Raw genomic sequence first — 15,299 nt, forward strand, 5'->3', positions numbered from 1 at the left:
TATATCAAATGAAAGCTCTTAATGAGCTCTTTCTACTGCCAAAAGGACACAAGTGAATTCATAGTAATTTTGGAGTTATTCATTAGAAACAAAAAGACTAAACACTGAAAATACTAAGCCAGCTGGTGCCAAAAGGGCGTAACTGCACTTGCGTCACTCTGGCATTGAGAAATGTATTGAGGGTAAAGCCTGTGGATAGCACATGAGTCAAAATATCTGACACAACAAGTAAACCTGGTAGGTCAACCATGAGAAGACAGCAGTTTTTAACTACTGAAGATGTATTATTAAGCTTATTTTTTGACAAAGAGCTGGATGATGATGGAGAAAATTAAAGTATCCAGCATTCAATGTCAGTGAGGTGTAGCTAGCTAGCAGGTAGTAACCAATAACTTACATTCTAATTGTAAGTTACTGCTTAGTCACATGAGTCAAAATATCTGACACAACAAGTAAACCTGGTAGGTCAACCATGAGAAGACAGCAGTTTTTAACTACTGAAGATGTATTATTAAGCTTATTTTTTGACAAAGAGCTGGATGATGATGGAGAAAATTAAAGTATCCAGCATTCAATGTCAGTGAGGTGTAGCTAGCTAGCAGGTAGTAACCAATAACTTACATTCTAATGGTATATCATATAGGCACTCAGTTATTGCTTAGCCACAAGAGAGAGAATGCAGAGAAGGGTTTATTATTACTATTGTTAATAATAATTAGTTATGCAATTCATTACTTCAGTGTCATTCAGTTAAAGTGACTACTGAACAGACATTTAGAAGTGTATTTAAGTGTGTCCCATCAGGTAATGAAAAGTTCTACACACACTTGTCGTCTTCATGCTCACTTGAACACTTGGGCCAAATACAGGAAATACATCATATAAGCAGTCAAGTGCAAAGACCACAAGTGTGGGTATTTGGATAGGGCAAAAGTGTACCTGAAGTATACTTGCAATAGTACCACTTTAGCACAATCAGATATGCTTAAGTATATCTTTAGTTGGACCTCAGCACTACTTCCGCACAATTAAAGTGCATTAAATTATTTTTTCCAATTTAGCAGACTTTAAGTATACCAAAAGTACGACTGCTGAGTATTTTTAAAACACATACATTTGTAAATGTATTTGTAGTATACTTACCACAAAATAAATGTATTTCAAATACATTTTAGTATATATTTTTTTTCCACTAGGGATTTCACATGATTTGACCCTTTATGACAAATCAAGGCTTAGTTGTACTGTCATATAATGCTAATTATATTATGTCTAAAATGTGTTTTAATATCACTATTAATAAGGACTGTATAATCTCTGTATAATATCAGTCTTTAAAGTCCTCATGAAATCAAAATTGACTTTATTTCCTTAGCACACATTGCTAGTCTTGAGTTGAACAATTCGAGGGGTGAGAACCAGAAGGGCGTAAGTGACATTTTGGGTTGGGGCATTTTGAGTAGCTAGCTAGCAGGTAGTAACCAATAACTTACATTCTAATGGTATATCATATAGGCACTCAGTTATTGCTTAGCCACAAGAGAGAGAATGCAGAGAAGGGTTTATTATTACTATTGTTAATAATAATTAGTTATGCAATTCATTACTTCAGTGTCATTCAGTTAAAGTGACTACTGAACAGACATTTAGAAGTGTATTTAAGTGTGTCCCATCAGGTAATGAAAAGTTCTACACACACTTGTCGTCTTCATGCTCACTTGAACACTTGGGCCAAATACAGGAAATACATCATATAAGCAGTCAAGTGCAAAGACCACAAGTGTGGGTATTTGGATAGGGCAAAAGTGTACCTGAAGTATACTTGCAATAGTACCACTTTAGCACAATCAGATATGCTTAAGTATATCTTTAGTTGGACCTCAGCACTACTTCCGCACAATTAAAGTGCATTAAATTATTTTTTCCAATTTAGCAGACTTTAAGTATACCAAAAGTACGACTGCTGAGTATTTTTAAAACACATACATTTGTAAATGTATTTGTAGTATACTTACCACAAAATAAATGTATTTCAAATACATTTTAGTATATATTTTTTTTCCACTAGGGATTTCACATGATTTGACCCTTTATGACAAATCAAGGCTTAGTTGTACTGTCATATAATGCTACTGCAACAACAACTGTTAATTAATATATTTATAAGCAAACCATTAATAATAAATAGTCAAATGTATTCAAATGTACATGTATTCAAAGTGTAAGGAAAATACTTTTAATTTAACAGTTATGCCACATGACGTCAAGAAATTTAAGCCTTTCTTGAAAAAGGATCAAAGTTTCTGTCAAAACCATATGAATTTCTAAGAATGTGGCACTTGTGTTTTAAACTAGATTTTTTTAAAAGTTTTTCCTTTTTTCTTATTTGTAACTGATCCATTTATATATGTCATAGAGGGAATCAGATGTACACACAGACCTGTAGCTCTTGGATGGTAATTCTGTGGTAGAGTAACTTCTGACTGAGGCGGTAGCGGAGAGGGGCCGTGGCCAGGGCCAGAGTTGTGGATAGAGATATGTAAAGACCGCAGTGCTGAGTGGTTTCATTGGAGGGAACACCCAAGAGAGCCAAGTACTGACCACATGACATGTAGAATGGACGCAAATACTGAGAAAGAGGAACAGAGACAACAACAGAGAAGTTATATCAAAGAACCCTTTATAAATAATGCATTATGAACACATGTGGTGCTAAGCTGAACAGAAAATACCTACCCGAGTACTAGCTTTGGATTTCTTTTTCTTGCTATTCCAGTCAATAGGGAATTGAAAATGAGGCTCATCAATCTATGGAAATGTACATGGACATTTTAACCAACATATAGAGTGTAAAACAATCTCAAAAACAAACCAAAATATTGAGGATTCATGTACACAGGGGCGTAATACAAAGCACTGCTCAATGAAATGTCTCAGGGATGAAAAGGTAATCAAAATTATTTTCTCCATGGGATACAAAAGTAATTGCAACTTTTTTCTAACAATTCAGACTTTTCCCCTCACAATTCTGAGGGGGAAAAAAACTTCAGAATTGTGAGATATATACTCAGAATGACATATTATGTGAGATATTAACTTGCAATTGCAAAAAAGACAACATAGTGAGAATTGTGACAAGCTTTTCTTATGCTTTAAATATAAAAAAGGTAACTGCGACTTTTTATCTTGCAATTCTGACTTTTTGTCTCAGAAGTGCAAGTTTATATCTAGCAGTTCTGAGTTTATAAATTGCAAATCTGAATTCCAAGAAAAAAGTAAAGTGTGAGATATAAATTCAGAATAGTAAGGGGAAAAAGTCAGAATTGTGAGATAAAAAGTCACAATTACCTTTTTTATTTTTTGTTCTGTGGTGGAAATAAACTTCCATACAAAATCCATGTAATCAAATTGTAATCAACTCAATGAAATACATCAAAACAGAAAAGAAAACTGTGCCCATCAACTATATCATGGGGTCTTTACAGCATTTTATAATTGCTAGGACCAATTTCTCAATACTTATAGGTCACTTTCTTTCAAACTCGGTTCTCAGTTTAACCGTTTTTTTTTAATCAATGACTACGTTTACATGGACATCAGTAATCTAATTATTTAGCTTATTCTAAATAAGCCAATATTATGATTATGGTGTTTACATGAGTTGCTTTTAGAATATTCCTTTCATGTTCCGTTTTACGTGTTATAGTACATAGTTCGATTAAGGTGTTTACATGTCTATGCTGCACTTCAGTAATGCGACTAAAATAGGAATACTTCACATTTCTTAATTCGATTTCGGTTTACTTCGAATATGACTTTATCCGGATTAAGGTAATTAAAAATCTCTGTTTATATGGTAGATTCTTAATCAGAGTATTGTCTTAATCGTGTTAAAATCGGAGTATTGTTGTCCATGTAAACGTACTCAATGTTAACATGCAAATTGGCCTGTATTTACACAGAATGTTGGTAGTGGTTGTGTCTGAATGAGAAAAGAAATCATGTAATTTGAAATAAGTAGTCATTGAATGCATTTGGTCCAAAGCAAAGATGATCCATAGTTTAGCCCACATAGACTGCTGTTCACCTAAGTATTGAGAAAACTGTAAATCATGCTACTAATTGATTATATTCTAGCTTCATCAGTAATCACCTGTATGTAGTGTTGACTGGAAGCCGTTTGCTCTTCAAACTGGTCTGACCCTGCATACACACTGAAGAAAGGAAATGTGGAGTACTGGCCCATTAGCAGGGCGAGGGTGGTGTTAAAATCTGTCCGATTCCATCCATTTGATACTGCCCAGCCACCTAACTACACACACCGAGAGAGAGAGAGAGAGAGAGAGAGAATCAAAAGATAAAGAACATCGGAGCAAAATACACAATGCAATTCAAGTGCTTTTACAGTTTCCTTCATCCTAAAAAGTGCGTGTACCTGCTGGATTAATGTGAGGAAGGGTTTTGAACCCACTTTCTCTTGGGATTCTGCGTCCATGCAGGTGTTGAAGTATTTCTTTGCTTTCTGTTCTGCTGCACTCACAGAAACACTCTCCTCAGGAGCCTCTGATCACACAGGGATCATACAGATTGAATGTCAAAGATGATTCAAGATTGTTTTATACAATACCATAAATGACTACTGAATAGTTTTGTGGTTCATCAGAGGCAAAACCAAGTATTACCTAGAAATGAAAAGTTTGTTACGACAAATTTTTTGACAAAGTCTCACCTGATAATTAAAAAAAGTCTAGCCTTGGACAGAGAGAAAGAACAGCAGAACAAACAATAGACAGAATGATAGACACATAGAGCAACATATACACTGTCTGAGCGATATATAGATCGCAAGAAAATAGATCAACCATTAGACTTAAACCAGCCAAAGATGGCTTGCTGGTTTTAGTTAAAGCTGGTGCTCCAGACATTCACCCTATTAATATTTTAAATGCATCTTATTGATCTTATTGTAAATGAGTCATCCATGCATGTTTCTTTTTTATTATCATTGTAATTTTTGTAATTATTTTATTCACATTATTGTAATTTTTTATCAAAATGTCATCACTCGATCTTGCAGTGTAACACCAGACTTCTCTCTAGTGACTTATATTGGATTTCTCCAATCACTTAGTCCATTTAAACTCCGCCCCTTTCTTACAATCGACTTCCTCCATCCAATCAACACCCGGTGGATAAAACCAAGTCCCGTCCCTTTTTTCTTTTTCGATAATCCGTTTTAACTCAAATGGTTGTCACAATGTGGAAGAAAAGATCTGTTGCTACTTACTTTACAATGCAACTTTTTGTGCCAAGTTTAAAACTAGCCAACAGAGCACTGAGACAACTGAGACACTAAGGAGTGGGGAAGTCGTGGCCTAATGGTTAGAGAGTCGGACTCGTAACCCAAAGGTTGCGGTTTGAGTCTCGTACCGGCAGGGATTGTAAGTGGGGGGAGTGAATGTACAGCGCTCTCTCCCACCTTCAATACCACGACTGAGGTGCCCTTGAGCAAGGCACCGATCCCCCAACTGCTCCCCGGGCACCACAGCAAAAAATGGCTGCCCACTGCTCCGGGTGTGTGTTCACTGCTGTGTGTGTGCACTTTGGATGGGATATATATGCAGAGCACTAATTCTGAGTATGGGTCACCATACTTGGCCACATGTCACGTCACTTTTTTTCTGTCATTGTTCTATTTTTGTATTCAGGTACAAAATATCCATAGTGGAATTTCACTAACCTAGTATTTCCTTGATAGTTTTCAGTAAAGCAGTCTTTCTGTCTGGAAATTTGACTAGCTGTCCATCACTTTTTCCTTGGAAATCTGTCTCTCTTCTCATCCTCACTATTCCTCCTGTCCTCACTTCTCTTTTTTTGTCCAGTTCTCTGTTGCCTTCATTGGAGACCCCCTTGACACTGTGTCTCTCCTCGCTGGTGGAAGATCCACCTGTCCCACAGGCAAACAGGAAGTAGTCACAGGGGCGAGAAAAGGGATCCATGGCAACAGAAAAATGCTCTGATGCTCTTAGACAGGCGGGAGAAAGGCAAGGAGGAGCAGCTGGAACAAGAGAGAGAAATTACGACCACTGTTATTAAAACTATACCAGCAGTTCTACTGTAGTTCCTAGTTCCTAGCTTTGTACCTGATTTCCATTGTGACGTCCAGGGGTCGGCAGTCTTTTGCAGGTGGGAATAGACCCCCAAACCTAACGCAGCTGCAAAGAGAGAGAAGGCAAAAACAACCAATAGGGGCCTGCGGTACTTGTTGCAGACCACTGGATGTGGTTGAGGCTGTTCCTCTGGCATTGTGAACATTTCCTGTGGGGATATAAGGTTAGCGAATGACTTACTCTTTATGTTTTATTGAGATGGACGTGTTGTACGGAAATGTCCATTTAAAAGCACAACTGGGAAAAGCAGGAATGCATAACTCATAGACTTTATGATGGATTGAAATTACACTGGCAGTCAAACATCCAACCACAATGAGAGCGAGTCCAAGGAACGTTCACTAAAGAACAATGAAAATGAAGAAACACACTTGTTTCCATAAACCTCACAGTAGTGAAATTTACTTTTATGTCTATGTTTAAAGGGAAAATATAATTCCCTGCTTAACATACAGCTTCTCATCGAATGAATGAACACAGGGATATGAAATTTTGATTTGAAATAATCTTTTCTATATATAGTCTTTCTTACTTTTTAAAATGTATTTATTTATATTTTATCGCTTACACGATATCGGAGAGCTGACAGGACGTTTAATGCGAAAGGAAAGGACAACAAGCCGAGATTCGAACTCAAGTTGACCAAAGCACAACGCTGTTCACGAGGGTCTCTGCTATAGCCTTAAAGCTTTCTGAAGAAGAAAAAAATACTCCTTTACAATGTACAAAACAATAGGGCAAGCAATAAGATGAGCTCGACAACAATATTACAGCAATATAAAAACGATTGTTCTCTCAGGTTGTTTTGGCACTAATAAATCATGCCATTTGGGTTCAAAGAAGAGAGTCACATTATCAAAACAGTCATTCTTGAGAAGTGGGACAAAACAGGGTGCAAAATTGAAAAAATAAAACCTTGTACAAATCAAACTAAATATATAGTTCTTATATGTACTAAGCTACTGAGATATGCTTTGATACAACCTCCCAACTTTTCTCTTTTTTAACAGGACCTGTTTTGTCCCACGTCTCAAGAATGACTGAAAAGTGAAATATGAAGCACAGCTCACTTCTAGGTCTATATATATACAGTATATAAAAAGAAAGTAGTGCCAATTTCAGTTACCTGGATGAGACAAATGTGTTGCCAAGGACGACGGTTCGAAATATCTCTTACTGTCGCGACGGACCAATCAGAGTCAATAATTCCACTTGTGTAAATGAACAGCATCATGAACTTCCCTTTGCATTAACCTCAGGTTAAGTGCCTTGCATTAGGGCATATTGTTGATGACTAGAGGACATTGAACTGGGAGTCTACACTACACTACGCCCGATTGAACCCTTCTCTGTGGACACACTGTTTTAGACGTAGTGAGAGGACATTAAGAAACACAGATTTGGTATAATAATGAGAAAATTTAATTGAAGGTGATAATTGTGTTAAATACATTCCATTATTAATCCCTCATGACATTTAAAATTGAAAATATTTTTAATTTTTAAAGCTAATAGCAGTAGGACCTGTTTTGTCCCACGTCTCAAGAATGACTGAAAAGTGAAATATGAAGCACAGCTCACTTCTAGGTCTATATATATATACAGTATATAAAAAGAAAGTAGCGCCAATTTCAGTTACCTGGATGAGAGAAATGTGTTGCCAAGGACGACGGTTCGAAATATCTCTTACTGTCGCGACGGACCAATCAGAGTCAATAATTCCACTTGTGTAAATGAACAGCATCATGAACTTCCCTTTGCATTAACCTCAGGTTAAGTGCCTTGCATTAGGGCATATTGTTGATGACTAGAGGACATTGAACTGGGAGTCTACACTACACTACGCCACCCATCTATTATATACTAGAAACTTTATGACATAAAGCAGAACTTTATAATTTAGGCAAAACCTCTACAGCACACTGCTAAACATGCTTGTTGGTGCTTATATGGGTAACCCGAGTTCAAATCTGGCTTGTGGTGTTTCCTGATCTCTTCCCACCACCCTCTGTCATTTCCTGTGACTACCACTGTCCTATTAATAAAACTGGCAAAAGACCAAAAATGGAAAACAGTGGGTATATCTTGAAAGCCTCACCTGATGAACAGCTGGGTTCTCGTCCATCCTGTTCTTCTTCTTACTTTTCGCTTTTGGTCAGGATTCTTCCTACATAATGTTCTTCCAGCGAAGCTTTCTGTTTCGTCACACTGTTCCACTTTCTATCTCTCCTCCGTCAACCACAAGTCATCCAACTACTATCTTCCTTCATCACACTCTCTGTTCACCCTTTCACTGACTGATAAACATGTAATGACTTGGCTTCCCACAAGACCCCTCTCTTTAACACATACATAAGGGGGCTATTTCTGCATATATTTCCTGAATCTCACCCTTTCTTAAATTTATGAGGGCCAGAAGATGATTTTGCTCCAAAATCCATCAACTGGATCAAGTCACCCAAGTTAAACTTGAGGAAACACAAACACTAAATGGAAAAAAAACCTGCAAGCACATTTTTTAAAGCTCCTCGGTATAGGAAGTGGCATAGTTAATATTAATTTCTATATACCTTTGATGTGACATTTTTACATACACAGACGTCGGCACTCCTGACTATCAGTGGTGTATGTGAAGCTGGTGCGGACTGATAAGAACTGAGGGGGTGTGAGAAGAGCAAAACCACAAAAGAGCACGTCACACATTGCGTGGGAACGAACTTGTTTGGAAGCCGTCACATGACAAAACCATAAACATACACGGAACTTCAAAAATACACATTACTTTAAGAAGAAAATGAAACTGACCAAGATGGGAAAAGACTGAGACATTCAAGAAACATCTTTTAGGTCCAGTGACAGCTCAAAAAAGTGCTCTGTCCGTCAATTTCCCCAAGTTCAACTTGAGGAAACACAAACACTAAATGGAAAAAAAACCTGCAAGCACATTTTTAAAGCTCCTCGGTATAGGAAGTGGCATAGTTAATATTAATTTCTATATACCTTTGATGTGACATTTTTACATACACAGACGTCGGCACTCCTGACTATCAGTGGTGTATGTGAAGCTGGTGCGGACTGATAAGAACTGAGGGGGTGTGAGAAGAGCAAAACCACAAAAGAGCACGTCACACATTGCGTGGGAACGAACTTGTTTGGAAGCCGTCACATGACAAAACCATAAACATACACGGAACTTCAAAAATACACATTACTTTAAGAAGAAAATGAAACTGACCAAGATGGGAAAAGACTGAGACATTCAAGAAACATCTTTTAGGTCCAGTGACAGCTCAAAAAAGTGCTCTGTCCGTCAATTTCATACTTTTATTAGTTCAGAATACAGTACAAATGTGGGGGGAAAAAAATGATAGCAAAATTAACACGTTGGCATACTTTCGACCGTAAACATGCACACATTCACATATTAAGAGAGGAATTTAGATGTTCAGTTTACAAAAAAAAAAAGACAAAGTACTGGTGAATGGTAAATACAAGGAGACTAAACCATAAGTGTTCAAATGGTCAATAACAGCATACTGAATTCAGCAGTGTCGTGATACCAGCATGAAAATGAGGCAACTGTGAAACATGACGTATAAAACACTGTAATAACAATAACAACAAATCATGCATAATGTGTTGGATTTGGTCATGTAAGATTTTTTATGATGGGAGCCATCGGTTTATTCGGTTACATCAAATATGAGAATTTCTTGGACAAGAGAGTCGAGGGAAACAGGTGCATAGAGAAATAAAACAAAACAAATGTTTCTGAGCTATGTAAAACAGATGTAATTCTCAAAATAATATCAGCGCTACCTTAAAGCCAATATAACAACGGGCTCAGTGGCTGATGTGCTTTTCTTTGGAGATACTTTTTCATCAAACTGACCTAGTTGTGCAATTGCTAAACACCTCTGGCAATATATTGAATGAAAAACAACTGAACTGATACTGGCTATGATAATCAATGCAAACTTACACAACTGTATCGTCACATATTTAGTTCGATACGTTTTAGGACAAAACGAATGTGCTTCTTAAAATATTTGTTCATTTACATAAATGAAGCATGCATGACAAATACACAAATCGCATTGTTCTTTCACCTTTCCCTGCCTTTGTTTTTGCTTATTTTACATTTGTCGCGACTACATTTCACACAGAGCCCTTCTCATCAACTACAAGGTATGTTTTGGAAAGCCTTATTGAAAGTGCATGGATGGCTGTGGATAAACAGACTTTACGTCTCACCTCAGTAGTCAGCTGTGGTACAATTTATGGATGTTCTGAGTTTTTTTTATAGGCATGCTGGGAGTCGTACAGCTCGCTGAGCTGAGATGGCAGTGCAGTACATTACCTCTGCACCGAATCAGCCTCTACAGTAAAAATTCAAGCCAAAAAACAGCCCTAAAAATCACTTCTCTAACACTTTACATATTAATCTAGGGGTAAAAACTGCCGTATGTAACACTCAACATGGAGGCACTAACACTGTGGTCGCACACATCAAGCCCTATCAGAAAGACACCTGGGCAAAGAGGGCAAGCTATTGGCCGAGCTCTGAATAAGGCCATTCAGAAAAAGCAGCAGAGCTTTGTCGAGAGAAGACGAAACTGTCATTGAGCAAACATGAGGAAAATTAGAAAATGACAATGTGAAATGGAAGAGAGAAGTACAACACTCACAAACACATTCGGCAAATGAATTTTCAAAGCTGAGCCAATTATGTGTCTTAAATTTGGTTTAGGTTTGTGGCAAGTTCCACCAATCAATGTTTGGCCTGCTTGGCACGTTGGGTATGGCATTTCATGCACAGAATTCTGCCATCAAATGGATAGCAGCCATCAGCATCTGCCTCTATGGAAAGGGGGCGAGCACAATCCTGCAATGAAAGAAAGAAAAAAAAATTTATTTGAAAGTTAAGAAGCATCATTTTTGTAATCTGTGGCTGGTACAAATAGGTAAAGGTCACAAATGGAAGCGTCTTCACACCTCACAGCGGTAGCACTTCAGGTGAAAGTTCTTCTCTAAGGCAACAACCCTGACTGTCTCTTCACTTCCAGGGTCGGGAATAATCGGCTCATTGCAGCTTACGCAAAGAGGAGAGAACCGGCTGAGGGAGAGAACAAGACGGAGTGAGGTTATGATATACACCATATATGATATATATATATATACACCTTGCTACGTGTACTGTGTTAGGCTAACCGAGACTTGTCATTTGCACTTATATATTGCTGCTCTTTTGTTAGTTTTGACTGCTTTTATTGTCCTCATTTGTAAGTCGCTTTGGATAAAAGCGTCTGCTAAATGACTAAATGTAAATGTAATGATATACAAAACATTTTTTTTAACATTGTATAAAAATTTTTATGGGTGTTTATTCAACTTCAGGCACATTTATGACCCAAGAGTTGATTTTTATTTCTATTCTATTATAAATGCTATTAAAAACTTTTTTTTGTGTTATATTAAGTTCACATTAAAACAGATTTTTTTTAACATTTACCTTTTTATTTTAAAATGACTTTTGTTTACAGATTTTATTGTATTACTCTTATAGTCAGACTTTCAATCTTAAAATATGAAAATCCATCATAAAAATTACATTTAAAAAACATAATACAAAGTGAGAAAAAAAATCAAGTAATTTCTATACAGTCGGGGTCAGAATTATTGGCACCCTTGGTAAATATGATCAAAGAAGGCTATGAAAATAAATCTGTATTGTTAATCATTTTGATCTTTTATTTAAATTAAAATTCACAAATTTCCAACCTTTCATTGAACTAAAACAATTGAACATGGGGGAAAATCTCATTATGAAATAAATGTTTTTCTCAAATACACGTTGGACACAATTATTGGCACCCCTAGAAATTCTTATGAGTAAAATATCTGTGAAGTATATTCCCATTCATATTTACAATTTTGAGCATACCAGGGTGATTATGGACATGAAATTATCCAGACATGGCTTCCTGTTTCACAGGAATATAAATAGGAGGGAAAACAAAGGCCAAATTCCCTTAATCATCCATCACAATGAGAAAAACCAAAGAATATATTTCTGATGTGCAAAAGATAATTGAGCTTCACAAATTAGAAAGTGAATTCCCATTTCCACCATCAGGGCAATAATTAAGAATTTCCAATCAACAGAAAATGTTACAAATCTGCCTGGAAGATGACGTGTGTCTATATCGTCCTAATGCACAGTGAGGAGGAGAGTTTGAGCTGCTAAAGGCTCTCCAAGGACCACAGCCGGAGAATTGCAGAAAATATTATATTGAGTCTCAGGGTCAGAAAACCTTAAAAAAAAAAAAAAAAAAAATCAAACAGCACCTACACCACATGTTGTTTGGGAGGGTTTCAAGAAAAAAAAAAAATAATGAAAAGAAAATGCTCTCATCCAAAAACAATCCCCAGCATATTCTGTTGTCAGACACGACTGGAACTTCAAATGGGACTGGCTTCTATGGTCAGATGTAACTAAAAAATTAAAAAAGCATTGAATAAAAGGGTGCCGTTAATTGTGTCCAATGTGTATTAGAGAAAAACATTTATGTCATAATGATATTTCCCCCCATTTTAAATTCTTATTCTCCACTGAAAGGTTAGATTTATGTGATTCTTTTTAAATAAAAGATCAAAATGATTAACAATGCAGATTTTTCACAGCCTTCTTTGATCATATTTACCAAGGGTATTTGCAAATAATTCTGACCACGACTGTATAAACAGTGTGAAAATTATTTGCATAAACCTTTTATACAATTGCCCGAATTGCATAATTTCCACCAGACTAAACAACTTTGCTCCAATAAAATGCAAAAAAAAAAAAAACGAAATAAAATCCTAAAACAACAGTGCAGTTTTTTATCAAGGAAGTGAAGAGCACATCTGAGATAAAATATGAGACGTGATTTATGAAGACAATGTAATATTACTTGTGAACAAATGTTTGTGCATCATTTCCAATCTGAGCTGTAATCCAGCTACACAAAATGTATGAAAATACTACTTATGGTTTTAATATAGGATCATTTCATAATGATATATAATATAATAGATATAATAACTTTCCACCACAATAAAAAAAATTGCCTCTAATAAAGTGCCCTCAACAGTAGTGTACTTTTATCAAAGCATTTCTGAGGTAAAATATGAGAAAAAAGGTAATATCAGTTGAGTACAGAAAAATTTTGTGCATCACTTCCAGTCAGTTACACAAAAAGTATGAAAATACTATTTCATTGTATTTAGAATACATAAGATAACTAAGAAATGAACATTGCAAAAACATATAAAAATTAATTCCCACCACAAAATTAAACCCAAATTAAATAAACTCATTTCGAAACTTGTGGTTTAAGGAAGTTTCATTTTATAGGTCCAAGAATGTCCATAGGTAAAGAACAACCCATATTAAATCTCACCGATTTATTCATAACATTGATGACTGACTGAATGTGATAATTAGTTCAAATGCTCTAGAGTATAACTGAGAGCTGTGACAGGTCTGGGATTCGGTGATAGCTCACCGATGGTAATCTTTGACACAGTAAGGGTTGTTTTTGTCATCGGTGATGAATGGAGTGCCCTCCAGGGTGCAGCCACAGGTAGAGCAGAGGAAACAGTGGGCATGGAAAGACTGGCCCACCGCCTTCAGGACACGATCTGTGATCCGCTCCCCACAGCGGGAACACACAGCCAGAGAATTCTGGAAACACACAAATCACACCCGAAGACAAACGGTAAGAAAAACAATGCTACGCTTTAATGAACAAAATGGGTAATCGAATAAGTTCCCACATGTTAACATGTGCATATCTATAATGTTCTCCTGATTCCAAAAAATGTAAACCAAAAATATGTCATTTCACACGTCTAAACAGGTTTGCCTCACCATGTAGCAGTCCTCACACTGAGGCGTTCTGTCACAGTCGTAGAACTGCATGCCCTGTAGGGGGCGCCGACAGGTCACGCAGCAGAAACAATGCGAGTGGTAGAGTTTATCCATCGCTCTTACTGCTGGCTGAGATCTAGACAGAGCCTCTCCACATTTACCACACACCTCTGAAAGGAAAAATATGTTCACATTAAGAATGGAAATTAGAGATTGTTGACAAGGAGTGATTTATGAGGTAAAGAAAGGTTAATTATGGAGCAGTACACACAGATTAGTCTCTAGGGTGATAACTGGGTGACTGGAGAGGTCCCTGTTGTGCTTTAAAAGGTCTCAGTTCAACAGCACAGCCTCACTAACTGACCCTAAGCCCCGCCTTAAAAACATTTGTGACCAATCCAACCTTCAGCAACTCTTGTCATTCACCATAGAGTACATCAGTCAGTTATAGAAGTAAAAATCCCATTCATTTTTTCCATAGAGGAACTGATTTTTAACGATAACTTGTAAGCTTTTGAAGACAGACCAACTGTGAGCTATGAGGCTGTTAATCGATGGTATTTGCTTTTGTCGAAGCCAGTCTGTAGTATTTCAACTTAGTTTTTAAACAGTCACGTTTAACAGTGGAATTCTTGGTGAAAAACTACATTACCAATGATTTTGGCCCCCAAATTTTTTTTTTTAAATCTCCACCAATCAGAGAATTGTGACGAGCAAATCCCGCCAAAAGAACTACAGCTACTACTTTTGTGTGCGCTACTGTCATCATTACGACAACAAAAATCTATTACTACTTCGATAGTACACTCTTCAATTAATTTGGGTATATTTAGGTTTATAACGGGTATGGTTCTCACCTTATTGATCAACAGAATCAGAATCAGCTTTATTCGCCAAGTGTGTGCAAACACACAAGGAATTTGTTGTGTTTTTTTAGGAGCTCTTGGTACAAACATGCTGTACATACATATATAACATGAGAACAGAAAGAACATTTTAAATAAGACTAAGGAAAAAACAAAAAATGCATAATAATATTAATAATGTGGTATACATCTGGAACAGAAGATTTATGTAATATCAATTTTGTGATTCACCTCATAGCTGCCTGGTTTGGTTCATTGCTCTTTAATGAAGACTTTAAAATCCCTATGAGAAAAATACTTCTGGAACCAGTTCCGCTGAAAAAGTGGATGGGCTCGATTACACTCTATCAA

General features: G+C 36.6%; 2 protein-coding genes across 3 annotated transcripts in view; both read right to left on the reverse strand.

Moving 5' to 3' along the window:
* The window catches only part of kel (Kell metallo-endopeptidase (Kell blood group)), a 14,437-nt gene extending 6,007 nt beyond the window's left edge, over window positions 1-8,430 (reverse strand). The window contains exons 1-7 of one of the 2 annotated variants that reach the window (XM_016501385.1): window positions 8,269-8,430; window positions 6,144-6,318; window positions 5,741-6,058; window positions 4,436-4,563; window positions 4,154-4,312; window positions 2,737-2,808; window positions 2,441-2,629 (exon numbers count right to left, since the gene is read on the reverse strand). In XM_016501385.1, coding sequence (XP_016356871.1) covers window positions 2,441-2,629; window positions 2,737-2,808; window positions 4,154-4,312; window positions 4,436-4,563; window positions 5,741-6,058; window positions 6,144-6,318; window positions 8,269-8,295 — 1,068 coding nt within the window. In that variant the 5' untranslated portion in view covers window positions 8,296-8,430. Of the gene's footprint in view, window positions 1-2,440; window positions 2,630-2,736; window positions 2,809-4,153; window positions 4,313-4,435; window positions 4,564-5,740; window positions 6,059-6,143; window positions 6,512-8,268 lie in introns of both variants that reach the window. The other variant, XM_016501387.1, reaches the window with a different exon arrangement.
* A 999-nt stretch (window positions 8,431-9,429) lies between these two features.
* The window catches only part of LOC107699937 (zyxin-like), a 13,034-nt gene continuing 7,164 nt past the window's right edge, over window positions 9,430-15,299 (reverse strand). Inside the window, exons 5-8 of the mRNA XM_016501388.1 lie at window positions 14,083-14,252; window positions 13,718-13,896; window positions 11,166-11,286; window positions 9,430-11,055 (exon numbers count right to left, since the gene is read on the reverse strand). Of these exons, the coding sequence (XP_016356874.1) occupies window positions 10,942-11,055; window positions 11,166-11,286; window positions 13,718-13,896; window positions 14,083-14,252 (584 nt within the window). The 3' untranslated portion in view covers window positions 9,430-10,941. The remainder of the gene's footprint in view (window positions 11,056-11,165; window positions 11,287-13,717; window positions 13,897-14,082; window positions 14,253-15,299) is intronic.

Source organism: Sinocyclocheilus anshuiensis, unplaced genomic scaffold (assembly GCF_001515605.1).
Source record: "Sinocyclocheilus anshuiensis isolate Anshui unplaced genomic scaffold, SAMN03320099.WGS_v1.1 scaffold1260, whole genome shotgun sequence".
Taxonomy (NCBI): Eukaryota; Metazoa; Chordata; class Actinopteri; order Cypriniformes; family Cyprinidae; genus Sinocyclocheilus; species Sinocyclocheilus anshuiensis.